Source organism: Erythranthe guttata, chromosome 3, assembly GCF_056151865.1.
Source record: "Erythranthe guttata isolate IM_541 chromosome 3, IM_541, whole genome shotgun sequence".
Classification (NCBI taxonomy): domain Eukaryota; kingdom Viridiplantae; phylum Streptophyta; class Magnoliopsida; order Lamiales; family Phrymaceae; genus Erythranthe; species Erythranthe guttata.
In genome coordinates, this window is record NC_142535.1 from 18,863,214 (window position 1) to 18,887,707 (window position 24,494).

The 24,494-nt window shown below is 37.0% G+C and overlaps 8 protein-coding genes across 12 annotated transcripts; 4 read left to right on the top strand and 4 right to left on the bottom strand.

The window, feature by feature from the left end:
• Positions 1–991: 991 nt before the first annotated feature.
• On the bottom strand, positions 992–2,293 carry RAD52-1 (cobalt ion binding protein). The gene is made up of 4 exons (XM_012999293.2): positions 1,972–2,293; positions 1,801–1,838; positions 1,623–1,717; positions 992–1,233 (listed from the first exon to the last, which is right to left on the bottom strand). Exons 1-4 carry the CDS (start codon positions 2,238–2,240, stop codon positions 1,090–1,092), a joined length of 546 nt encoding a protein of 181 aa, XP_012854747.1. The 5' UTR covers positions 2,241–2,293; the 3' UTR covers positions 992–1,089.
• Positions 2,294–2,595: 302 nt separating this feature from the next.
• Positions 2,596–4,583, bottom strand: LOC105974246 (GDSL-like Lipase/Acylhydrolase superfamily protein). The gene is made up of 3 exons (XM_012999315.2): positions 3,835–4,583; positions 3,561–3,688; positions 2,596–3,442 (listed from the first exon to the last, which is right to left on the bottom strand). Exons 1-3 carry the CDS (start codon positions 4,223–4,225, stop codon positions 2,714–2,716), a joined length of 1,248 nt encoding a protein of 415 aa, XP_012854769.2. The 5' UTR covers positions 4,226–4,583; the 3' UTR covers positions 2,596–2,713.
• Positions 4,584–6,460: 1,877 nt separating this feature from the next.
• LOC105974458 (Major facilitator superfamily protein) lies at positions 6,461–9,346 on the top strand. The gene is made up of 3 exons (XM_012999563.2): positions 6,461–6,992; positions 7,477–7,694; positions 7,784–9,346. Exons 1-3 carry the CDS (start codon positions 6,851–6,853, stop codon positions 9,257–9,259), a joined length of 1,836 nt encoding a protein of 611 aa, XP_012855017.2. The 5' UTR covers positions 6,461–6,850; the 3' UTR covers positions 9,260–9,346.
• Positions 9,347–9,862: 516 nt separating this feature from the next.
• Positions 9,863–13,853, top strand: LOC105974278 (Galactosyltransferase family protein). Of its 5 annotated transcripts, none has more exons than XM_088815975.1 (9): positions 9,863–10,264; positions 11,648–11,968; positions 12,079–12,143; positions 12,232–12,422; positions 12,492–12,749; positions 12,854–12,941; positions 13,014–13,139; positions 13,217–13,326; positions 13,475–13,853. In XM_088815975.1, exons 2-9 carry the CDS (start codon positions 11,723–11,725, stop codon positions 13,621–13,623), a joined length of 1,233 nt encoding a protein of 410 aa, XP_088672101.1. In that variant the 5' UTR covers positions 9,863–10,264; positions 11,648–11,722; the 3' UTR covers positions 13,624–13,853. The 5 variants fall into 5 exon arrangements, with proteins under 5 accessions (XP_088672101.1, XP_088672104.1, XP_012854796.2 ...); XM_088815978.1 differs by having other exon boundaries at positions 10,015–10,264; positions 11,742–11,968; XM_012999342.2 differs by lacking the exon at positions 9,863–10,264 and adding an exon at positions 10,702–10,918.
• Positions 13,854–15,322: 1,469 nt separating this feature from the next.
• On the top strand, positions 15,323–17,168 carry LOC105974172 (uncharacterized). Its single transcript, XM_088815974.1, has 3 exons — positions 15,323–15,582; positions 15,654–15,970; positions 16,049–17,168. Exons 1-3 carry the CDS (start codon positions 15,390–15,392, stop codon positions 16,874–16,876), a joined length of 1,338 nt encoding a protein of 445 aa, XP_088672100.1. The 5' UTR covers positions 15,323–15,389; the 3' UTR covers positions 16,877–17,168.
• An 87-nt stretch (positions 17,169–17,255) lies between these two features.
• LHCB5 (light harvesting complex of photosystem II 5) lies at positions 17,256–18,892 on the bottom strand. The gene is made up of 6 exons (XM_012999341.2): positions 18,621–18,892; positions 18,435–18,519; positions 18,254–18,304; positions 18,032–18,152; positions 17,788–17,922; positions 17,256–17,689 (listed from the first exon to the last, which is right to left on the bottom strand). Exons 1-6 carry the CDS (start codon positions 18,826–18,828, stop codon positions 17,429–17,431), a joined length of 861 nt encoding a protein of 286 aa, XP_012854795.1. The 5' UTR covers positions 18,829–18,892; the 3' UTR covers positions 17,256–17,428.
• A 435-nt stretch (positions 18,893–19,327) lies between these two features.
• On the bottom strand, positions 19,328–20,578 carry LOC105974293 (glycine-rich protein). The gene is made up of 3 exons (XM_012999360.2): positions 20,437–20,578; positions 20,152–20,335; positions 19,328–19,529 (listed from the first exon to the last, which is right to left on the bottom strand). The coding sequence occupies exons 1-3, from the start codon at positions 20,576–20,578 to the stop codon at positions 19,436–19,438; spliced, it is 420 nt and encodes a 139-aa protein (XP_012854814.1). The 3' UTR covers positions 19,328–19,435.
• Positions 20,579–20,686: 108 nt separating this feature from the next.
• Positions 20,687–24,476, top strand: LOC105974292 (P-loop containing nucleoside triphosphate hydrolases superfamily protein). The gene is made up of 9 exons (XM_012999359.2): positions 20,687–21,207; positions 21,323–21,385; positions 21,503–21,580; positions 21,671–21,891; positions 22,008–22,080; positions 22,153–22,437; positions 23,137–23,280; positions 23,787–23,837; positions 24,113–24,476. The coding sequence occupies exons 1-9, from the start codon at positions 20,947–20,949 to the stop codon at positions 24,170–24,172; spliced, it is 1,236 nt and encodes a 411-aa protein (XP_012854813.2). The 5' UTR covers positions 20,687–20,946; the 3' UTR covers positions 24,173–24,476.
• The last annotated feature ends 18 nt before the right edge of the window (positions 24,477–24,494 follow it).

A 24,494-nucleotide genomic window follows, 5' to 3' on the forward strand; every position in this document is an offset into this window, starting at 1 on the left:
AACATAACGGCGTCGGCGTTACTAACAGTTTAACCCCATGCACATCGCTATTACTTTGCAACAACTACGTCCGTTTCTTAAGAGATACTAATAAATACTATATTATTTTAACTCTAAATAATTTAAATTAAATTTAAATTTCGAGATGAAAAATGCTCGTATTATATTATTATTATTATTATCACTGGTTGGTTGGGTTGGGTGGGTCTTAAGTTATTTTTGGGAGGCAAATTGATCTTCTCCTCCTGTCATGGCTAAACAAACCCGTCAACAACTACTTTTCTTAGGCAGCTAATTATTATTAATAATACTAAAATTTGTGAAAAAGCTTAACAGAATACATAATAGTACTAAAATGGTATGGTCCCACTCCGCCACTTGTTTTGATTCTTCAGCCGAGACAGGTCAACAAAAAAAAGGGTGCCCAAATCTATATACAAATATCATTAAATTCCAATTATTAATATTATTATTTCCATATTAAAAATAAAGTATAGTTTATTATCTGGTGGTAAAGCTACACACACCCCTGGGGATAACCCCAAAGCTGTCTCCAACTAACTTGTTCTTTTTTTGACCAAAAGTGATATATATTATTCCTCTCCAACTCATTTCACTCCCTCACTCACCCACTACTACTACTGCTACTCTCTCTCTCTCTCTCTCTCTCTCACGTGCGCGCACGGACACACACACACACACACACACACACACACACACACACACACACACACACACACACACACACACACAAACACACAGTAGGCCATTTGATGATAGCTGTGAATCATGTGAAATCCCAGTCCATGTCCACTGTCAAATTGCCCCACGGCCAGTCTTTATAATCTAATATAATATGTGCCATGTCATTCTTGGATGGACCAGATTAGATATATATATATATATATATATATACATTTTAGTGAGCAAACTTCTCAATAGATGTATTTGCCACCAAACCAAACCAAACTCCAACATAGATAAAAGCTAGTAATTGAAACATAGCAAACTTAGCAATTGAAAGTGTTTTCAATCTATAAGACTTACAATATTAAAGACTGATGACTGATGATTGATTTAAAAGAGAAGCTAGTCCATCTCTTCATGATAGAGGTGAAGTCCGAGCCCAAAACGAGCACAAGCTCTACGAAATGCCATTGCTTCTGCCTTCTGCACTGGATCACCATACCCTGTCTCACTAGTTGAAGCACTTCCTGTTGATTCCCGGAATATCTATAAAAAAATAAAAAGGTGTTATCATTTATTTCAGGAACTTGGACGAATATTTGGTTAGTAAACTTACACACAACAAACACTCTTGTAATAATATAAGAGTAGAATGATCCAACCTCAGAGTTGTTATACACATATTAGGGTGGGTGTAAACATTTTTCTAGAATGTGACTTCATCTGGGACATTTTATACAAACCCATGGTAAATATAGTTACTGAAGTTGCATCTTCCTAATAACCAGAAAATCAACAGTACTTTTATTGGCATTCACATTTAGCAACAAACAATGACAGACTCTGAGCTTAGAATGAACTTGCAACTAATAACAAATAAGAATGAAACAAGCAACACTACCATAACGTGTAATAAGAATGGAAATGGAAAATACCTCAGCATCAGTGCCATAAAGTGTAACACGATAGACAACAGATACAGATTTCCCATCAGCTGAATAGTTGATGCTTCGAACTTCACCCGACCATTCTACAATTTTTTTTTTTTAAAATAAAAGGAATTGAGTACCAATTGGTACAAAACCTACACAATCTCTGACCTGACATACCTACCTGGTGCATGTAAGTTCATAATCCGATTCAATATGTGCCTGCAATTGATGCCATACACACACACACACACACCTCTTGTGAGTTATCAATAATAATTTCTGATTTTTTTGAATACAAAACTCTGTTTAAATAAAACATGAGAGAAATAGGGGGAGAGAGAGAGAGAGAGACCATGGGATGTATTTGAAGGAGAAGCCATCGGGATGGGTGCGGTGCCTGAGGAGGGTTTCGGGCACTTTCTTGTTCAAATCTTTGAGAATATTGGAAAGAGGTCTGCTTATGCCGGAGGTTGGAACGCCCTCCTCTTCAATTCCAATGTTTGCTTCTTGTTGCAATTTACTACTTTTATTTTGGTTCAGAGGGGACGATGATGAAGAAGAAAAGGGTTTGGCTGATTGTAAGCAATATTTTTTAGTGAAGGATCTTCTGGCTGCCGCCATACTTGGCCGCTCTGCTCAGCTTCAAAAGTTTCCCCAAAATCCAATTTTCTTTCATTATATTATTGGTCTTGGGCTTACCATTTTTGTTTGTTATCGTTAATGGGTTCGCTGTACTGAAGCCCAAATATCTCCAGGGAAGAAAGATGGCGCTATCTGTCATTATATTATTGGGCTTAAGATTAGGCTTAGCATTTTTTTTATCGTTAATGGGTTCACTGTACTGAAGCCCAAATATATTGGTCCATCAAATATATCGTGCTAGCGACATTTCTGTTTTATGAAATGTTGCAAATTTAAAATCAATTGATAAAATTTGTTATAGTTGTTGCAAATAAAAAATAAAAATATTGATTGATTATACTAAAAAATGGAAATAGCTTCTTGTATTAGGAAATTGTACTGAAAATAAAAAAAGCACACATGTATGTCTGGATGATGATTAACAAACAAAGGGGGTGGGTGATGGGATGGGATCAGAAATTAATAAGAGCCAACTGTTGAACATTGATTGGGTAGGAGTCGGAAGGAGGGCCGGCATAAAGCCTGTGAGCAAGTATGGCATCAACAGCTTGTGTTGGGTGAAATGCATCCCAGAATACATACTGATTCCTGTTGGTGCATGGTGCTGTCCATGGCATGCACGTTATCTGACCCTGGTTCCTTCCAATCCCACAACAACCTCTGTCCACCACTTTGAATCCATATTTCCCTGGATTGTTCAATATGTCCCCACTTGCACCGTAGCTGTTTCCGTACACGAACATTGATCCTGGATGTGTTCCGTTGTTCATTATGTTCACTAATGATACCAGCCCCTGGTTGAATATACCAATTATTTGGTTCACATAGTCAACGCACCTCCCTGGTGGGGCCTGCCCTGTTGCCAGCTGATTCGGTATGCAGCCTAGTGGCCCCACTCCCGCTATCACAAACTTGCGCAGACCCACGCTGTATAGCGCCACCAGCTGTCGAGCGTAGTGATTGAGAACAAGGTTGGCAAACTGGGTCGGGTTGTAGTTGAACCTTGAGGGGTACATTGTAGGCATTAGATAGTTGTTTATGTAGTCATTGCTCCCAAATACAAACACTGCTATTGATTTCGACAGGTAATTGCTCAAGTTTGGGCCGCTCATCATTGTCCGAAGCTGACTCAATGTTGTTTCGAAGTTTATCACTTGTTGGCTCAACGAGTACCTTTCCCCCTATTAATTATATATAATTCATGATATATTAACCAGCTAATTATAACTTATATTAATTACTCCACATCATCGATCAAACCTAATTCTAATAAATAACATATATATTAGTAGTACTCACGTAGTGTTGGCCGGTTTCATCAAGGATGCCAGCAGCTGCAGAAGCATAATTAACACCTCCGAGAATTCTAGCTCCGGTTGTCGTTGGATCTGCAAATGGAGGAGGCGATGCAATGCCTAACCATGCTCCTACATCATCACATGAATCAATAATACGGAATGTAATTAATATAGTTATATATATATATGGTTGCTAATTAATTAAGAATAAGATAATTAACAGTTAATTAGGTAGATAATGATTAATCGGAGGATTTAGAAATATAGGTAGGTACCAAGGTAATCGACAAAAGTATTTCCATTGGAGAATCTGCCGGTAGGGGCCCCTGTGTCGGAATCAATACCATATGGAAAATAGTTTGATTTGGCAATAGAGTTAAGGAAATTGTTGTTCCCATTATCTACCAATGAGTCTCCAAACACGAATAGTGCGCTCGCCTGTGCTGCTCCTGCTGCTGCTGCTGCACCACCACCTTGTGAGCCACCACTACCACTATCACCATCATCTTCATCAGCAACAGTACTACTAGTGGTGGTGTTAGTCGTGTTAGTGCTGGTGCTGGATGAGCACACTAGTACTACATTTACATTAATCAACACCACCATTAAACAAATACACATAAACCTCCTCCTTTTGCTACTACTTACTACTGCTGCTAAACCCATACCTACCTAGCTCTAATTTTTATATTTTTATATTTATTTTTCAAAGAGAATTTTGCCAGTATATATATATATATATATATATATACACACGCACATACATACATAAAGCTGAAAGGTTAGTACGAGAATTGGTGGATGGATAGTATCCATTGGCAACGGCTAATTTTGGAAGGAAGCTAAGAATAGTAGCATGATATGTATGTTCCTTGCAACTTTAATCCTAATAATAGAAAGGAACATGTCATTTAACATTTCTACTCATGCTCTTCCTCATCTACTCCAGCCTAATCCATGTGAACCCTTAGCTTAGCTTTTACCCTCCAATATTGCTCTATACGCTTCCATCAGATACATATATTATATATATATCTTTGTAATAATATTTTGTATTTGTGGTGCATGTGTCAGTAATTGGATAAGTTCACCATCAAGCTGTATGTATGTATGATGTTAAATAATTGTTACCCCACTTGAACAGTTTAACATTATTTGCGTTAATTACCCATTCACATTCATTTTGCCCTACACCCTCCAAACACCATTATATTATAAGGATATATGCATATGCATCCACTGTCCAGTAAGTCATTAAGTATGTATATATGAAGATTTTAAATTAATGTTTATAACAAGTTAAATATATAATGTATGAGTTGAACCTCTATTTATCGTAATTTATTATTTTAAGTATAAGAAAAAATAATGCGTTCTAAAATGATCTTGGATTGCACTAGTAATTAATTATACAAGATCGAGTTTGACTTAAGGATGGATCGATGAGTATTCGATTTAAAAAAAAAAGGTATATTGATTGAGAATACCAATAGTCAACCCTTACCACTCACTCAAAAGGCCGGGTCAAGTCCCAATGATGATGCCCCTTCGTCCTTCTAATTGCCGTCTCTCGTCACTTAACAATCATCATCATTACCTAAACTAAATTAAACTACTTACTTGTTCATCAACAATGCTTTATATATATATATATATATATAAGAAGATTTAGTTTTATTAAATCTTATAAATGCGGGTGCCGACCTCTGGACTCGGCATTACTCCTGATCTCGGTTTCTCGGCAGTCAACTCAGGTGAAATGCAAGCCTTTTAGCTGGGCTTGCCGCCTAGGGCATGATGAATTTGGGCCCAATTCTCTGGGCTTTATATGGCTATAGTATCACTATGTGCTTACAAAATTGAGTTAAACCTTAGAAAAATAATTCAATAAAATTTGTAATTTCAAAATTAATTAAATTTGTAATAATTAGTTCAAAGTTCAAAGTTCAAACATAAACAAGGAGTAACTTTAAGAACTAGAGTAATAATGTAAACGAGTCTATTTAATTAGTTTTATGGTGATGAATTAAAACTCTGGTTCAAATTCAACCGCCAAAGAAATGAAGATGAATTGCCTCTATGGTGGTTTATGAATCAGAAGTTGTTCTTGGGTGGATGCGAATACGATGATGAGCTTTTGCACGAATAAGTTGGTTACTGAATATTCCGGTCCGGCGGTTTCCATCTCCCACAATCAACTCAAGGTACTCTTTTTTATTTATTTGTTTTTATTAAAACTACTAATATTGGAGAAGACCTAGGGATCATCAACTTCCACTTTTGTGCCTAATTTTTAATTATATATTGCTGATTTGTTGATTCATTTGCCATTAATAATTAATGAACTCCATTTGATGATTATGTAATCAATTACTAGGGTGATCTCTTTCTCTGAAGAAAAAAAAAAAACAATTTGTGGTTAGATTACTTGTTTAATTTTTAATTGATTTGGATTATATATATACATCATCGTGATGGATTAGAAACTTAGTAAATAAAATGTGGGAGTTGGATTGAATTTGAAACTTATCAATAGAGTATCTCTCTCTGTGTTGAATGAAAATGACGGGTCGGCAATAGAAGTTGGAGTGGAGGATATTGAAAGTTAGCAACTGCGGCAGCACGAGAGAGAGAGAGAGAGACTATTTTCAACCAGTGCATGATCACATACACACAAAAGAAGCAAAGCAAACTAGTGGTGATTCACGCTCCACATCCACTACTTACAAGTTAAATATATATATATTGTGGAAAGCAATTAAGGAGAATGATGGTGCATGAATTGGGGGACATTGACAAGTACAGTTGATGGTTCCCCAGAATATGCAGCAGCTAGCTTAGTGGTGGTTGGGGGTACATCATACATATATATACACATATATATGTGGTTTCAAATGAGATACAAATTACTTGGGGACACTATAGCTATTATCTATCTATCTTTAACCTTTATGAAGGATGGATGGATGGATGGATCGATGATAATCGATCATGGTGGGGGCTGAGGGCAAGTACCTTTTCTGAATTTTGTGGCAGGTGGGCCAGCCCACTACAGCAAAGTCAACTCGGCGCAGCAACAAAGATGGTTCTGGACATTATAAATACCGAGCCATAATCCACTTGACAGTTTGTCTCAAAATCAGTAAAGAAAGGTACTACCTCCTTTTCTCGATTAACAAACTCTCTGTAGATAGATAGCAGATCACTAGCTTTTGCGCTTTGGGGTTTGTCTTAGGTGTATAGAGAGAGAGAGCAGAGAGCAGAGAGACATAAACAAATACTTATATATAAATGGATAGGGAAGGGACAAGGTCAGAGGATACTATCCTCCGAGGATCATCAGAACCTGATATTCACATGTCTGTTGATTGGAGAGGGAGACCTTGCAAACCTACCAAACATGGTGGAATGATTGCTGCTCTTTTCGTATTAGGTCTCTCTCTCTCTCTCTCTCTCTCTCTCTCTCTCTCTCTCTCTCTCTCTCTCTCTCTCTCTCTCTCTCTCTCTTATTTTCTTCAGCGTAGCTACCCCTCAACATCCCACACACTCTCTAATTGCGTCCACAATATTATGAATGTGATTTATTTATCTCCTTTCTGGTCACCTATATATATATATATATATATATATATATATATATATATATATATATATATATATATATATATATATATATATATATATATATATATATATATATATATATATATATATATATATATCAATGTTCATGTATAGAGGCAATTCATTTAGTGGAGTATGTGATAGGTAGCATTATCTTAATGTTTCTCTCTGAGTGCTCATCAGTCATTTAAAAATTTATAGCACGGACGATCAATATTCAAGTCCATGTTTGGAAGTTGGAAAAGATTATGATTAATTTATTTATGGGAAAAAGTTATGAATGTTTGTATCAGGACTTGAAGCGTTTGAGATGATGGCGATTGCTGGTGTTGGAAATAACTTAATAACCTATGTGTTCAATGAGATGCATTTTTCTCTGTCAAAATCGGCAAACACAGTCACAAATTTTGTGGGGACTGTTTTTCTGCTGTCCCTATTGGGTGGATTCCTCTCTGATTCTTATCTGGGGAGCTTCTGGACAATGCTCATCTTCGGATTTGTGGAGCTCTCTGTAAGTTCAATTCATTCATTCGTTCATTCATCTGTTATAATCAGTATTGCACCTTCACAAAAATAATAATACGTATAATCTCGGCACAGGGATTCATTTTGCTGTCAGTTCAAGCACATGTTGGGGAACTGCGGCCTGCAAAGTGCAATGTGAGCATTGGTGTTGTTTGTGAGGAAGCAGAAGGGTACAAGGCGTGGATATTCTACGGGGCCCTTTACTTGGTGGCTTTGGGGAGTGGCTGTATGAAGCCCAACATAATCTCTCATGGAGCAGATCAGTTTGACGTTAAGCAATCAAAGAAGCTGTCCACTTTCTTCAACTGCGCTTATTTCTCATTCTGCAGTGGTGAGCTTGTGGCGCTCACTCTTCTCGTATGGGTTCAAACTCATTCTGGAATGGATCTTGGCTTTGGAGTCTCCGCCGCTGCCATGGCTGTTGGCTTAATTTGCTTGATATCTGGATCAATCGTTTACAGAAACAGCCCACCCCGTGGAAGTATTTTCACACCAATTGCTCAGGTTTTTGTAGCCGCAATCTCAAAGAGAAAGCAAATATGCCCCTCAAATTCTGAGATGCTGCACGTTACAAACGCAACATCTGGGACCAATACGATGATATCTAACAACGTGACTCTCATTCACACTGAAAAGTTCAAGTTCCTTGACAAAGCCTGCATCAAAATCCAAAACAATGGGATGACGAGGGAAAGTCAGTGGAGGCTGTGCAGTGTGTCACAAGTGGAGCAAGTAAAAGTGCTGTTATCCGTAGTACCAATATTTGCGTGCACCATCTTGTTCAACACAATATTAGCTCAGCTTCAAACATTCTCAGTCCAACAGGGGACTTACATGAACACTCATCTGACTCGTGATTTCCAAATCCCTCCAGCCTCTCTCCAGGCCATACCATACATGATGCTCATCTTTGTGGTTCCCCTTTACGAGACTGCTTTTGTTCCACTAGCAAGGAGATTCACCCAAAGGGATTCGGGGATCTCTTCTCTCCAAAGAGTTGGGACCGGCCTTTTTATAGCCACTTTCTCCATGGTTGCTGCAGCTATTGTGGAGCACAAGAGAAGAAACTCGGATAAAATGCTGTCCATATTCTGGATAGCTCCGCAGTTTCTGATATTTGGTGTCTCGGAGATGTTCACAGCGGTGGGACTGATAGAGTTTTTCTACAAGCAGTCAATACAGGGGGGGATGCAATCTTTCCTAACAGCCATGACCTACTGTTCATATTCATTTGGATTTTATCTGAGCTCCCTTTTGGTGTCATTTGTGAACAAAGTTACTACATCAACTTCAACTTCTACTTCTGGAGGAGGAGGAGGTTGGCTGAGTGACAATGACCTGAATAAAGATAGGCTTGACCTCTTTTATTGGTTGCTATCTGCACTCAGCCTCGTCAACTTCTTCAATTACCTTTTCTGGTCCAAATGGTATTCTTGCAATCCATCTCTATCGCATTCTCCATCACCAATTACCGAGCCTCGTCAATTGGTACTGGACGACCTAGAGAAACAAACTTCCATCACTATAATCAACTACAATACCAACCGTTAGTGCAGAAAATAATAATGTGACTATATATTGCTGACTAGTTTATGTACCTGAAAAGAATTAGAAATATATAATATGGATGGTATTGTACTAGCTAGCTTGACAACTTTATATGCCTTTATATTTTATTTTTCGTGAAATTAATTACAATTTTTATAGAGGAAAGTTAGGTCTGAAACCATCATTAATCAGATTCATTAATGAAGCTTTATTTGTGATGTTCACAGGACACGTCTCATCTCATCTCATCTTCATCAACAAGTATAGTGATCCGAGTGAGTGAGTGAGTGGTGGGGTTTGTGCACTCACTTTAGTTAAAAGCAGAAAGTGTCTTTATTATTATTAATATATATTTACTAAGCAACAAGTATAGAATTATTCAACACAAAACATGTTTCTGCTTTCTAACTTAGTGTTATTGGGCGGTCCATATTGATATGTTGTCCCCCATCATTTCACTCTTTCACCATCACTTTTAACCTCCACAATCAAACATGTCTCACTCATGTTCCTCCCTATATTTTTACCAATTTTTATTTCTCCTAAACAATAATAATTATATTAATATCACAAAATGTACGTTTCCAGGAACATTTCTTTCTAACTGTGGACTATGAATTTTATCATACTCAGTAATATTGCATTTACACGTGTCATGTGTACTATACAACTTTGACGTGTGAAGGAAGGTTAGGAAATGACATCATCATCACCCCATAATCTGATACCTGTTTCTCTAGACCATCCATAATCTGATTACAGACAGATTATGGTAATTCTTGGTCAATATGACACAAGATTTTGAGCATATTATTTATGATCCAGTTCCAGTCAGTCTCATACATAAATAAAGGTCTACAATGGAGATACAATCCATTTTAATTCTAATCAAAACATCTACACTTGCTCTATAACTTTATATATCCACTACATAAACTTATAACTAGCAAAGAAGACGGCTCTAAATTATGGTTGCGCTCACAGTCACACAGACAACTAAATAAGCTTGTAAGTTAATCTTCTCTATACTCCAACTTCAATTTCCTAACTGTTTGGAAATTATGCATATTTTTCAAATCTCGATTTTTTTTTTCCTATTTCTATTTATTATTATTTTTTTGTGTGTATTATGTTGTATCTGGTTCTTTTTCTTTCATCAACAAATTATTCTTTTTTTAGGCTCTGTTTCTTTTGTCATTCAATTTGGCCATTTTAAGTGAGATGGTAGAGATTTTGCTAACTACATTTGAGTACATGGTTTGTATTATAAGCTTTTAATTTTTATCATGTTAACATTAAAGTACATGGTGGTAGATTTGCCTAAAATTAATATTTACTTGATGAAACAAAATGAATCTCCAAAACGTGCAAAATTAAAAACTTTGGGCTGCCTCTGAAATATGAGAAAAAAACGTGAAATAAGGGAGGAGAGATTGAAATTAATAGACAGTTTGTTGAAACATGAAAAGAACATGATTGAACTGCCACCCTTTGCAAGCAAAAAAATTCATCACATCATCTAATAAATGCCATCCATAGCATCTAATTAACTAGTGCTAGTTATATATCAATTCCATTTCAATATCTTGATAAATTATTGACATTTTTTTTTCAACCAATCCTCTTAGTGATCCTAATGATTGTTACCGTCATATTCGGCAGGTACTCAGATTTACTAGTTTTATTTCTTGTATTATTCTTGAATCCAGTATCTATACATGTGTAGCATTTGAAATATGTGGATATATTTGCATTGGTTCATTAATCTTGGCTAGTTACTGTGTTTATGCTTTATTATTACGGATTTACTTTTTTGAACGCGATAGAACTGGCATCATCATCATCATCATCATCATCATCATCATTACATAGTGCTTTGCCGAATCCCCTGACACTGCATATGACATTTTAGTGTCCATGTGGTTAATAACTATTGAGGCTGCACCATTAACCGGTTGAATTAACGTGGACATAAATTCCAGACAGGTGTGTCGATCTTTTCAATTAATCAAGTTTTGGCAGCTGGCAATTGGTTTAGCTTAGCTTTTTAAGATTTAGACTTTAAAATTGCTCCCTTCCTTTTACACAATGCATTTGGAAATTCTTTGGGATGTTTTCTTGTACAAGCATTAATAAAATTCGTTTACCCAACATACTAATTGCACTGCCTTTTTTTTCTTCTTAAAAAATTTATTGCTTCTACCTCAGACATCCCACATCCTCAGTCATGACATGTCTGAAGAGAATATGCTTACTGCCATACATTGTATGCATGCTACTAAGAGAAATATCAATGTACAAATATAGCTTTCTTACAATAATGGTGTGTTACAATTGCATAATTAGTAGGAACCAACATTCTTGCATAACATACTCTGGTTGTCCATACAGAACATAACAAGATCAGAAAGCGATACGGTGTAGAAGAAGAAGGTGAAATTGTGTATTAATTAATTGTGGGGGGTAATGGTGTCAATATTTTCAGCCTTGCAGCTCAACAGCGAGAACAATAGTAATAAGAAAATGAGAGTGAAATCAGTTTCAGGAAAGGTTATCTTTGCACTATGTATTGCGAGCTTTCTTGCAGGAACACTTTTTACTACACAGACAAGGCCACAACACACTTCTGACCATCAGCATCACCTGATCCTCAAACCCGATTCAGATGCAGATGCTGCTACTACACATGCACATGATTGTGACCACAAGCGTGTGAGTCTAAACATTTAATTAAGTCTTGTCAAGTAATTAGTTACTAATCTATTCTTAATTGAATTTTATTCTCAAATACACACATCTCTTGGTGTTTAATATTTGGTTAGAAATTGGCTGAAAAGAATCCAAGAGACATTATGGGGGAAGTGGTGAAGACGCACCAAGCTATCCAGTAAGTTTTTTGTTTGAACTTTGTAAGTAATTATCCGATTGATCATCTTATAATGTAATTAGTATGTGAGTAACTGAACCTTGAGCAGATCGCTAGATAAAACAATATCAACACTGGAGATGGAGTTGGCTGCTGCAAGGACAAGCAATAAGATGGCAAGAGCATCGACGGTCAATCACAATAGCAGCCTCGAGAAAGTTTTTGTAGTGATAGGGATTAATACAGCATTCAGCAGCAAGAGACGAAGAGAGTCTGTTAGAGAAACATGGATGCTGAAAGGTGCAGGCAGTTACTCTCTAAGTAGTTAGCGTAGAAATATAATTAGTTAACAATTAGCGATTTGTGCAGGAGAGGAATTGAAAAGGGTGGAGAAGGAGAAAGGAGTAGTGATGCGATTTGTGATAGGGCACAGTGCAACACCTGGTGGAGTTCTTGACAGAGCAATTGATGCTGAGGATGCGCAGCACAGAGACTTTCTTAGGCTGAACCACATAGAAGGCTACCACCAGCTTTCTACTAAAACTCGTTTGTTTTTCTCAACAGCTGTCTCTATCTGGGATGCAGACTTCTATGTTAAAGTTGATGATGATGTTCATCTCAATTTGGGTACGTAATTCATTTTATCATTCATCCATCCACCAACACTTCATTGTTACTTTTATTATTATTATGATTGATGATAAGTAGTTGTGGATCACTTGTGCACGCAGGCATGCTAGTGAGCACGCTGGCAAAGCACAGATCAAAGCCAAGGATTTATATTGGGTGCATGAAGTCTGGACCGGTCCTTTCTCAGAAGTGAGATTATTATCTTTTTTGTTTTCTTCTTTAAGACGAGTAGAATATTATATATACTCATTGGGAGTGCAGGGGGGAGAAATATCAGGAGCCAGAGTACTGGAAATTTGGGGAACAAGGTAACAAATATTTCAGGCATGCCACTGGTCAAATCTATGCAATCTCAAAGGACCTCGCCACTTATATTTCCATCAATGCGTAAGTATTACTATTATTAATTACGTACTTACAAAGAATAATATTGCATATAAAGATAATCAACATAACATTTACAGAGGCATATTGCACCGATATGCAAATGAGGATGTATCACTGGGCTCATGGTTGATTGGATTGGAAGTCCAACACGTAGACGACCATTCTATGTGTTGTGGAACGCCTCCAGGTACCTACCATTTCCAACCAACCAACCAACCAACCAACCAGTACTGCCTGATCAATACATAATATAATATAATATAATCACCAAGTACAAATAACTTTATATACATATGTTTATGTGGTGATGATTTAAATCCTTCGTTGTTGGACAGATTGTGAGTTTAAATCGAATGCTGGAAACCTTTGTGTGGCGTCGTTTGATTGGCAATGCAGTGGGATATGCAAATCTGTGGAGAGGATGAAAAAAGTGCACAATGCCTGTGGAGAAGGCGATGCAGCTATTTGGAACGTTCATCTCTGATTTTTAATTACATATTTTTGCATGACGACCTCGCTCATAAATAAGGAGACCAACCACTCCGCTATTTATCCAAATGTTGTGTTGGGCATCTATACAAAGATTGCATAGTTCAAAATTAAAAAGAACCTCAATAATATTGATTATTACAGGGATTAATAGTTATATTGTGTGAAAAGAAAATGTAAGAACATATTTTCTCAGTTTGGAATACAAGTCGGTCTTTAATCCAAGATTCACACTTAGAGATTCCACTAAGGAATCCACCAACACCACCAAGTACTACATAAACCAACATAAAGAAACACAAATTCAAGCACACACACTCACCAAATAGTCTCAAATCTCACACAACAGAAGGATTTTGAGTTTACGTCGAGTTTAGGTTATTTATCAGTGTCTTAACTGCCTTCATTCTGTTCTACTTAGGTCAAAGGTAGCCAGCGAAGATACCACTTGAGGGTCAAAGTCAGCCGTGTACGACGGCATTTGACCCTAGAGCATTACAGAGGAAGAAGGCGAAAAGAAATGTAGAATGGATGAGATTAATTACTAAATTGGGTTTATAAATACACACTTGGGCTTCTCTAGAGTAAATGGGCTTCACAGACCCATCAATTCATTTAGGCTAATATATCCTAAGTTGCACTTGGATTTCAAGTTGCATACGCATTGCTTTTCCTTATTAATAATACATGATCTTCGATCTGACTACTTATACTAGTGTTTGTTGTGATCATCCATCCTTCACAAAATTTCAACTGCTGCAAAACCTTAATAACTATTAAAAAAAAAAAGTAGATATTAATATTATAATTTAAATTGATGTGGGCAGCGGCATTACTTAGAAGAAGATACACCTAATTAATTAAGTAATTAGTGAAAGCGTAAGACCTAATCAATGATAGTAAAAATGGGATGAAGGATGATGAGAAGAAAGTTCCTGAATCAAAGGGGTAATACATGTGCATATCCCGATCGAGCTACCTAGCTAAGCCCAGCCCATTTTTCGTTATCAAACAAACTATATATATATATATATATATATATATATATATATATATATATTAGCCCTACATTTGCAAGTTACATCAATCCCTAGAAATGCATTAGTATATTGTTAGCACTTGCTTTACGAGCAATCAAATATCCCTTAATTCATTTTGTTAATTTCTGAATGGGAATGCACCATCACCTTCTTCGCTTTGACTTTCCTTTTTTTTATTTTTATTACCTTTTTTTTATTCTTCTACTTTTTTGTCTTTCGAGAAAATGAAGATTTAATATTAAAATTGAGCAGTTCGTATGGTGTTTAATTGGTGATTTTTTTTTCTTTTAGAAAACAAAAAAAGGAAGGAAAAATGTCAGTGATGATGGATGACGCATTTTTTGACATAAAATGGCTGCATGAGCATGGGAAAAAAACATTTGTATATATAATACGAGGGAGGGAGGTTGTTCAATGTCCAGCCTAGCTAGGTAGCAGCTTTAATACGTACGTTTTACGTTAGCTTTAAGCAGCCCCGCCGGCGTAGTCACCGGCCGTCAACTATCTCTCCCAGTCCAGCCCAGCCCAGCACACTTTATTAATAATGTATATTAATAATATTATAACCTCGTTGACAGTTGATCACACACTTGAACAATATTTGGAATATATATATATATTATACATGTTATAATAAGTACTGTTTCTCTGCATACGGTGTTGATTGGAGAAGTCGTTAAAACTTGAAGTCAAAATTAATAGAAAGATCGATCGAGTAGGTATGGCGGGGGCGGGGGCGGGGGATTCATCATCGTCGGGGAGAGGTGGTGGAGTTCCGCCAGGTTTTCGGTTTCACCCGACAGATGAGGAGCTTCTGCACTTCTACTTGAAGAAGAAGGTTTGTTTCCACAAGTTCGACATGGAGGTCATCAGGGAAGTCGATTTGAACAAGATTGAGCCATGGGACCTGCAAGGTACGTAATTAATTACTGGTGATATATGTTTTGAATTTTGAGATATATATATAATAAATCCTAACGTACAGAGAGGTGCAAGATCGGATCGACTCCGCAGAACGAGTGGTACTTTTTCAGTCACAAGGACAGAAAATATCCGACAGGTTCAAGGACAAACAGGGCAACGAGTGCTGGTTTCTGGAAAGCAACAGGAAGAGACAAATGCATAAGGAACAGCTTCATGAACAAGATTGGGATGAGAAAAACACTTGTCTTCTACCGAGGTAGAGCTCCCCATGGACACAAGACTGACTGGATTATGCACGAATACAGGCTTGAAGACAACATTATTATTAATCATCATGATCCTCAATCATCATCATCATCATCTTCAACTACTACTGCTGTAAGTACTTCTTTATTAATTATTTATTTATATATATACTCATGATTCATGATGATGCATATGCATGCATTTTAACAGACAGATGACGAGGGATGGGTTGTTTGTCGGGTATTCAAGAAGAAGAATCTATTCAAAGTTAATGGCAACAGCACTACTAGTACTGAAGGAGCTGCTGCAGTTAGTAATATGAATGGCGGAATGATGATGATGATGATGAATGAAGATGATCATCAGCTCAACAACATGAACATGAACATGAACATGAACATAAATGATGGTACTACCACTGCATCCACTCAATCTCGATCAGGAGGAGGAGGAGGAGGAGGAGGAAATACCACAGCTAATAATAATCTGTATAATTTGCTTCATCCACATGGCCACCAACAAGCATCAGCTGATCATCATCATCTAAACTATATTAATTCTCATCATCATCATCATCATCATATCCCACCAGCTCTAATTCATCATCAGCAGCAGCAACATCAATACACACAAGTTGAAGCCCACGATTTCATCTCCAACCAAAGCCACATGATTAACAGGCCGCCATTAATGTTAACTAATCATCACCATGATTTATCTTCTTCTAATTCACCTCTTCCAACTACTACTACTACTAGTACTGCTACTGCTACTGCTACAGATAATTATGATCAGCAGTCACCCCCTCACCATAGTATGCAAGTCAAACAGTTCATGTCCACAGATGATGACGATGACTCATGTCATCAACCAATTATATCCTCTCATGATCAGCTCCACCTCACCGCCAGATCAGATGATCATCAGAGCTTGACTGAATGGGACCCCCTTGTTACTTCCCATCATCACAACCCAAATCCCATCATTAATCCATTATCTCTACGCAGCGAGATGGACTTTTGGTCTTACGGCAAGTAGTTTTACTTATATCCTCCATCTCCATTAATCACGTGCGTTACCGGCCATCAACCTAACCTATTCACTTTCATGCCCCTACTCTGTACCAATATTTTTACTATATTCTTTCTCTTCTTTTTTTTCTTCTTAAATTTGAATCAAATGATTGAGGAAATGGATAATGATACAGTATGTTGTCAATTTTTTTTCTTCTTTTTATATTATGACGAGTGATGTAATTTAGTTCGATGGAGTGATGGTTAATCTGCAGTATCAATGTACTATTTACTATGAAATAAAAATTTACATTTACACAAAAGGATGGGTGGTATAAGCCTCTTAATTAGAAGCTGTATTAATTAATTAATAACTTGGTTTGTATGAAGCTGCTGCTGGACGCTGGTTGGAATATATATTCATAAATGAACATTAATTTTCAAGGCAAGAATCCAAAAGTAGCCAAACCACAGCTCAAGTAGGTCTCAGAATTACAATGATATTAATTGGTTAACTCCCTTAAATATGTATTGAAGAAATATAATATAATGCATCAAGGAATTACATTACATATCATCAGAGAGTAGGAATTCTTTCAGCTGAACCGGAAATAACAGTGAGCAAGTTGTTGCCAAAAGGATCACTCAAGTGTGCTGCAAGGTTTTCGACAGGACCTTGTCCAGTGACGTAGGCCTGAATGAAGAAACCGAGCATTGAAAACATGGCTAGCCTTCCATTCTTAATCTCCTTCACCTTCAATATTGCTGCCTGATCCGGGTCATTAGCCAGACCCAATGGATCGAATGGCCCACCTGGATGAAGCTTGTCCTCCAGATCCTACAAAAAACGCAAGCCAAGATTGTTTACAATAAATAGTCAATGTCATTTTTGTTTATATATATATCAAGACGAAAATTAAAGTGTGGCAGGCATACCAAGCCATTTGTAATTCTGTAATATTCCGCACCGCCGAGCAGTACAACCTCAGCAACCACAGCAACAACAAGGTTAATGGGGATGTTCTTTCCGAAATAATTCAATGTGTTCCCATCAAGAAGCAGTGCACCAGTCTGCGTAAATAAATAGGTTCAGAACATCATATAAATAGTATCTATGTTATGGGTGGTCTTGTTCTTTCTCTTGATTCTTCCAAAGAGCACGAAAAGCAGATCACAATACCTTAAACCAAACAGCTTCGGGCCCACAATTAGCTCCGTATTTGTTAAATGCCTCAGGGATGATAAACCCAGCTGCACCAAGCATGGCCCATCGAGCGTGAATGAGCTCGTATCCTTGATATCTATTTTTTTTTTAAATCCAAATCCAAATTTATTTTCAAGATAAAGATCAATAACAATATTAATAATGAATGTGGACAAGGGATCTAGCTGAATGACTTACTTGGCGAAGTCTTCAGGTTTCTTGCCGAGTCCAAAGGGATCATATCCATAGCTGCATTATATTATTGGACAACAAAAGTGTGATATGCATATGAACATGTAATGAGAGACCGAGACTTTGGGTATATATCTTGGTTTTTTTACAAATAAAGAGATGAACGAATGAATGAAAAAGTACTCACTCTCCAGGCACTTCTCCAGTGAGGTATTCGGGGATTTCTGATCTGTCCAAGAGGCCATCAGGCAAGAAAATTCTCCTGTCAGGCCCTGAAATCAATATCAATCAGATACAGATATTGATGATGAGTTAGATTAATTGAATAAAAATGTGATTAGATTAGATTAGAGTTTAAATTAATAAGACTTACCATACCACTTGGCGAGCTCCTCGTTGGCGGATGAGACGGGTGATGGCTTAGACTTGGGGGGAGGTGCAGCTGCCTTCTTGAACTTTGAGAATAGTGCCACTGTTTTGAAGGTGGCCGGACTCGATGGTGTTGGTGCCGACCTGCAGGATGCACCGCCGCTGAAGCTGAGCGGGTTGCCCAGCATCTCCGACACTCCCAACGAAGCCATTCTTTTATTTTTATTTCAGAATTCAGATGATGAGAAGGAAGAGATCGATGACACCACGTACAATAATTCAGATCGATTTTCAAACTGCCACTAAAAAGCTACCATTTGTGGATGCAGACGTGCCAACTAGGACTATGTTTCTTGTGCTTTCATTGGTCTCCCAAATCTGATACCCGATGAGATTCCAGATTATGCTGCTGACGTGGAATATCACCCTTCACGTTTTTCTTCTATCTGGATAACTTGTGCTATCCACACTACTCAAATATCCTTTTATTTTTTTCTTTCTTTCAATTATCTCTCATCCCTATTTAATAATATTCTCACTTAAATTCCCTCTATTTATTTTATTAAATTCAACTAATTATTCATCTTTTCCAAAATATTTGGGGAATAATAATTGGAGTTAACATTAACAAGAGTTCATTTTTTATGGAGTGTATTAACAGAGTTCAATCCGAGCTTGTTCGTAAATTTCATATAGGTAGAAGGGAATCCATCAAACACAAGTCAAACCCAATGCATATACTGTGTGTTCCAGCAAATACATATACATACATACATGCATACAGACCAAGCAAATGTATATGAACCTCTCTCTATCTATCTATCTTCTCCACTTGTCCACCTCTCTGGAAGTTGCTTCAATTAGCTTTTTTGTATTCACAACTAGCTCATCAACAAGTGCACCAATTTCATCCCTGCCATATCAATTTACCCACATTATTATTATTACTACTACTACTACTATTTCAATATAAATGCACCACTAACTATATACACTCACTCATATCTCAACATCAAGTATCACTCTCTAAATATTTTCCATACATTTCAGAATTACTCGGAATAAAGTGATTAGTAAAATTTCTCAAACAGCAAGATCAAAAGATTTGTTACTTATTGTGATGATGATGATGATTAGAGACACAAGATTCTCAGCAAAAACTTATTTATCTTACTTAGGACTATATACATGAGGTGTTTAGGTATCAAAGATCAAAATCTGCTTACCATTTACAGGTTAAAGCTGTATGTATATAATCATAAGACATAAACTTGATAAGAAAAAGATTTTAAAAACTTTCTCTTTGCTGTCAACACAAGGATTACCATTTACCAGCGCAGGAGAGGAGAGGAAGAAGAGTTTCACACTTTGACTTTCATTAGGGAGGAGGAGGACCATATATATTTCTTGTATTAGGTAGGTAGGCTCAACCAATACAGTACCTTCAACTAATATGAATAATGAAATAGCCTCATCATTTTCACATATATCTATGAAAAAATTCAACTAGGGAGGGAGGCAGGAGGCTGACTTACTGCACAGGAAGATTCAGATTCAGATTCCCATTGCTGCGAAATCTGCCAACATTTGAGTGCCTGCGATTGCCATCATAGGCGATCCCTTTTCCCAGACCGTATCCAAAACCCAAACCAACACCACATCCACCTCCAAATCCAAATCCCAACTGCAAACCCGGAATTCCCGCTCCAAACCCGGCACCTTTATCAAAACAACCATCAAAGTAAAGTTCTTTTCTTTTTATTACTATTATGTATATAAACAGAAAAAGTGAGTGGGAGCTTAGGGATGTTATTGTTAACCTCCAATGAGTCCCACGCCGAAACCTAAACCGCATCCGGCGCCAATACCAAAAGCAGGTCCAATCTTTCCCAATTCTTTCGATTTAACTGCCGGTAGCTTCCACAATAACCCCTTCTCTTCTTCCTCCCTACCGCCGTTCATCTCGTCTCTCTTTCTTTACCCAACACTCTTTTTCTTTTTCTTCGAGGAAGTGCGTGCGACTAAAATTGTAACTTGTGTCATGGAGACCATCAAATACGGCCGGCCCCACTTGTTTAAGAAATTATACCGCTCCCTTATTTATTAAAATATATGTAAATTTTTACATTATTCTTTTTACTATTTTAATTAATTAAGATTATATATATATAGCTATAAACTAATTGTCTTATTTTAAACGTAAGTGTTGAAAGAGGGTTTAATAATTTTAAATCTGAGTAAAAGAGAAAAAAAAAAAAAAAAAAAAAAGAAGAAAAAAAAAGGTGTTGAAAGAGGGAGTGATGTACTTACTGTAAACTCTGATATTTGGGATGGCGGGTTGTTTAAGTCCATTATCTTCTTCTGTTCCGGTGGCGGTGGCGGTGGGTAATACTTTTTCTCCTGTATCTGTTGTATATCTATCCCAACCACGTCGCCCACTGTATCAGCATCAGCTTCGCCGGCAGGATAAGAATTTCCTACAATTTGTCAACAACTGTTGTTCTAACAGCCTCGTCCGACAACTATGTCGTCAAGTTTATAATGCTTCTTCTGGTGTTTATGTTGATGACGATTTCCATTTGCTGTTGCAGGTTTACTGTTTTAAATTCCTTCTCTTCCTTGTTTTCTTTTTCTTGGATTCACCCAAGACCTCGGCTTTCCAGTTTTTCCTTACCTTTTGGCTTTTGGGATGGACTCTTTTCACAGATTCTTCCACATGATGTGCGCGAAAGTCTTTTGTGCCACTCCAAACAGGATCTACTTTTGGAGGTAGTAATAATACGATGCCTAGTTATTTTCTCTTTATTCTTTTGTTTGTACAAGGACATGTGTAAACTGCTAGCTAAAGCTACCCCTCAGAATCAGTTTATTTTCTTGTTGTGTCAGGTCATACTGGATCTGGGCCGACGGCCGCAAGCATGTTATTTTGGTGATTATGGCAGACGGGACCTTAGGAAAACGGAGGTCAGGTCTCATGTTTTTGGTTGTCCCATATCGTGTTTTCTCATCTCATGACAAAGTCTCTTAACTTTTCTTCTCTGATGTCTTTGGCAGATATCAATGGAAGAACTTGAATATGCTCAAAATGCAATTGGAGAACTTGGAGGTGATAATAGATCTGGCATTGCAGGCACTCTGCATCGGATATCTGCTATTAGGAATAAGAATGGCAAAGTTGTTGGTTTGACTTGCCGAGTGGGCAGGCCAGCTACTGAGGCAGTAGACATGGTTCGGGATTTACTTGAGTATGGTAAAAGCATCTTGTTCTTGGGAAGGTAACCTAGCACATAATTGCATGAGGCCATCATAATGGCGCCAAAGCTAATTTTGTTTTGATTTTGTTATGATTGTGTTCTCGAGCATATGTATTAATTTTGTTTCAGTTCGGCAGGCCTGGTATTGGAAAAACTACATTATTGCGAGGGATATCTCGTGTCTTGTCAGTTGAGCTTCGCAAGAGAGTGGTATGTACTTTAATAGATTTAATAGTTTTAGTCTTTAGATCAAAGCTGATGTTAAATTTTATAATCAGATAGGTCATTGTTGACACAAGCAATGAAATAGGAGGTTATGGGGATATTCCACATCCAGAGATAGGGACAGCACGGAGATTGCAGGTTCCTGAACCATGGATGCAGCATAAGGTCATGATTGAGGCTGTACAAAATCATATGCCCGAGGTTATCATTGTTGATGAGATTGGCACTGAAGCTGAAGTGCGTGCTTGCCGTACTATTGCTCAGAGAGGAGTTATGCTTATTGCTACTGCTCATGGAATAAAGCTGAATAATATTATTAAAAATCCACTTCTATCTGATTTGGTACGTTTTTATTTACCTCATTAATACAATTACACAATATATACGAACTCGCAGCGTCTCAATCTTCTAATTGCACGTCATCATGTTTCAATCTATACACTACGGTTAATTTTGAAGACTGCGTGTGTACAAAATACTCTTGGAATCTCATTATGCAATAATGCTGACAGATGCTTTCTTCTATTCCTTGTCTTTTTTGGTGTGTTTTGGAATTTCATGTGCTCACTAATAAGATCGTAGTTGTGAACCTTAAATACTCGAACTTGTAATTTTCAATGAGGGGTCGGATTCATTATCTGACAGAAGTCTTCTTTAAGAAATCAACTATATCAAAAATGGTAAACTTAGCTGCCAAAGTTATAATTAAAAAATGAAAAGTGATACGTTAATCTTTTTGCTCATTTAAATTCAAAGTGACTAATATTTCAGTATCCAAAGTACCACCTCCATACCGATGCTCGTCAACTGCTATAATAGAGATAAAAACGGTCCCCCCTTGGTAGAGCCTTAGAGAATTTGGTGGGAAACCAATTGCATACATGTGTTTACTGCAAGTAAAATGGAATCTTAAGGCCATTCAATGTTAAAATTGACGTAAAGTAGTATACTGCAAAATATTCAAACATAATTAAAAATATTGGCTTACATGTCCGGGGGTTTATGTATTTTGTTTTTTGTCCTGTGCCGTGACACGTGCAGATTGGAGGGCTAAAAACGGTCATTTTGAGTGATCAAGAAGCTAAGGCCAGAAATTGCAAGAAAAGCATTCTTGAGAGAAGAGCGTCTCCAACATTTCCATTTGTGATTGAAATGAGGGAAAGGCAATATTGGGTCGCACATCGGGTTAGTTGATCAATGTTTTTTTTTCCACCAATGCATGTGAATAATAAGAAATCATGCTACTGAAGTTGCAAACATATTTCCATCCATCTCTTTATCGAATGCAAGTAATATTCTTCTGGAGGGTATTCTGAGCCTAATAGAAGGGAATCTTGGTACCTTACTTGTTTGTATGCTGAAACCAGAAATAATAAATTTTTATTTGAAATATGACATGTGCCAACAGACTGATTACTTGTAGGTCATTAAGATGGGGTACTAATATTGAGATTTGGCCACTAAGATATTATTGGATGCTATTGAAAGTAGAACATTATCCTACTATCATTTCCTAGTTGATCGTCCTGTTCTAGTAATACATTATTCTGCTTCCGTTGCTTGCCATTTAATCACTAAACATCTAGTGTAAATAGATGATAAATGGTAGCTTTTAATCTTGTAAAGAGACAGAGGACTCGTTACAACTTTGACCAATTGTTTTTGTTTTTCCCATTATTTTTTCTTGACAGACGGACAAGAATGTGGATGAGTTGCTTTATGGGAAAAAGCCACTGGTTGAGGTAATTATGTCCATATATTTTGTTGTATATTTGACGAATTATATGAATCCTTTTGTTAGGATTTGAATGTTCTTAAGTATAAAGTTGTGAAGGATCATATAGGGATAAGTTAAGTTGTACACTACCAAATCGTAGTTAAGTAGAAAGTTGTGAAGGATCATACGGGGACAAGTTAGAATGAATTAGTTGTACACTACCAGATGAGTAAAGGACTGTTAAACTAAAGAGTGCTGTGGTATGGTATGGGATAATTCTAACGCTTTTTTGTTTTGCAGGTGAGACGCATAGATAAGCAATTCAAGGTTGTGATTGAAAGATGGAAAACAGAGGACTGACTGCTACCATTTCTTGAGACATGAATATTATATATATCTATATAGACAGTGTTACCTTTAGCTGTGAAGTGGTGCTGGGAATATGCTAAACAATCCTTTGCAGATTCAGTGAAGTAGCTACTAGGCCGAACCAACGGCATAGTTGAGTCAAGTGGTGTATATATATTTAGTTCATACAACTTTAAGTATAGTTGATGCTAATGTTTACTTCAACTTGTTTTAATGTTGTTTCTACTTATGTCTAAACTGCGGCTAAAATGCGGGGCTGAACGTGCATATAATGAAATATCTGATGACAACTAAACTTCTTTTTTTTTTTTCG

Bases quoted from the DNA above. Each gene is read 5' to 3' on its own strand.
- RAD52-1 (XM_012999293.2), bottom strand. From the start codon at position 2,240: ATGGCGGCAGCCAGAAGATCCTTCACTAAAAAATATTGCTTACAATCA. The intron at 1,839-1,971 runs GTCTCTCTCTCT...CATCAATTGCAG, and splicing joins TCCTTCAAATACATCCCATG to GCACATATTGAATCGGATTA. The intron at 1,234-1,622 runs GTATTTTCCATT...ATTTTTTTATAG, and splicing joins TTTATGGCACTGATGCTGAG to ATATTCCGGGAATCAACAGG.
- LOC105974246 (XM_012999315.2), bottom strand. From the start codon at position 4,225: ATGGGTTTAGCAGCAGTAGTAAGTAGTAGCAAAAGGAGGAGGTTTATG. The intron at 3,689-3,834 runs GTACCTACCTAT...GTGATGATGTAG, and splicing joins TACTTTTGTCGATTACCTTG to GAGCATGGTTAGGCATTGCA. The intron at 3,443-3,560 runs GTGAGTACTACT...TATAATTAATAG, and splicing joins ATGAAACCGGCCAACACTAC to GGGGAAAGGTACTCGTTGAG.
- LOC105974458 (XM_012999563.2), top strand. From the start codon at position 6,851: ATGGATAGGGAAGGGACAAGGTCAGAGGATACTATCCTCCGAGGATCA. The intron at 6,993-7,476 runs GTCTCTCTCTCT...TGTTTGTATCAG, and splicing joins TGCTGCTCTTTTCGTATTAG to GACTTGAAGCGTTTGAGATG. The intron at 7,695-7,783 runs GTAAGTTCAATT...ATCTCGGCACAG, and splicing joins TCGGATTTGTGGAGCTCTCT to GGATTCATTTTGCTGTCAGT.
- LOC105974278 (XM_088815975.1), top strand. From the start codon at position 11,723: ATGGTGTCAATATTTTCAGCCTTGCAGCTCAACAGCGAGAACAATAGT. The intron at 12,423-12,491 runs GTGCAGGCAGTT...CGATTTGTGCAG, and splicing joins AGAAACATGGATGCTGAAAG to GAGAGGAATTGAAAAGGGTG. The intron at 12,750-12,853 runs GTACGTAATTCA...TTGTGCACGCAG, and splicing joins TGATGTTCATCTCAATTTGG to GCATGCTAGTGAGCACGCTG.
- LOC105974172 (XM_088815974.1), top strand. From the start codon at position 15,390: ATGGCGGGGGCGGGGGCGGGGGATTCATCATCGTCGGGGAGAGGTGGT. The intron at 15,583-15,653 runs GTACGTAATTAA...CCTAACGTACAG, and splicing joins TGAGCCATGGGACCTGCAAG to AGAGGTGCAAGATCGGATCG. The intron at 15,971-16,048 runs GTAAGTACTTCT...GCATTTTAACAG, and splicing joins CATCTTCAACTACTACTGCT to ACAGATGACGAGGGATGGGT.
- LHCB5 (XM_012999341.2), bottom strand. From the start codon at position 18,828: ATGGCTTCGTTGGGAGTGTCGGAGATGCTGGGCAACCCGCTCAGCTTC. The intron at 18,520-18,620 runs GTAAGTCTTATT...TATTGATTTCAG, and splicing joins GGAGCTCGCCAAGTGGTATG to GGCCTGACAGGAGAATTTTC. The intron at 17,923-18,031 runs GTATTGTGATCT...TTATTTACGCAG, and splicing joins CCGAAGCTGTTTGGTTTAAG to ACTGGTGCACTGCTTCTTGA.
- LOC105974293 (XM_012999360.2), bottom strand. From the start codon at position 20,578: ATGAACGGCGGTAGGGAGGAAGAAGAGAAGGGGTTATTGTGGAAGCTA. The intron at 20,336-20,436 runs GTTAACAATAAC...GTTTTGATAAAG, and splicing joins CGGCGTGGGACTCATTGGAG to GTGCCGGGTTTGGAGCGGGA. The intron at 19,530-20,151 runs GTAAGTCAGCCT...TTGATATGGCAG, and splicing joins AATCTGAATCTTCCTGTGCA to GGATGAAATTGGTGCACTTG.
- LOC105974292 (XM_012999359.2), top strand. From the start codon at position 20,947: ATGGCGGGTTGTTTAAGTCCATTATCTTCTTCTGTTCCGGTGGCGGTG. The intron at 21,581-21,670 runs GTCAGGTCTCAT...TGTCTTTGGCAG, and splicing joins GGGACCTTAGGAAAACGGAG to ATATCAATGGAAGAACTTGA. The intron at 22,081-22,152 runs GTATGTACTTTA...ATAATCAGATAG, and splicing joins TTGAGCTTCGCAAGAGAGTG to GTCATTGTTGACACAAGCAA.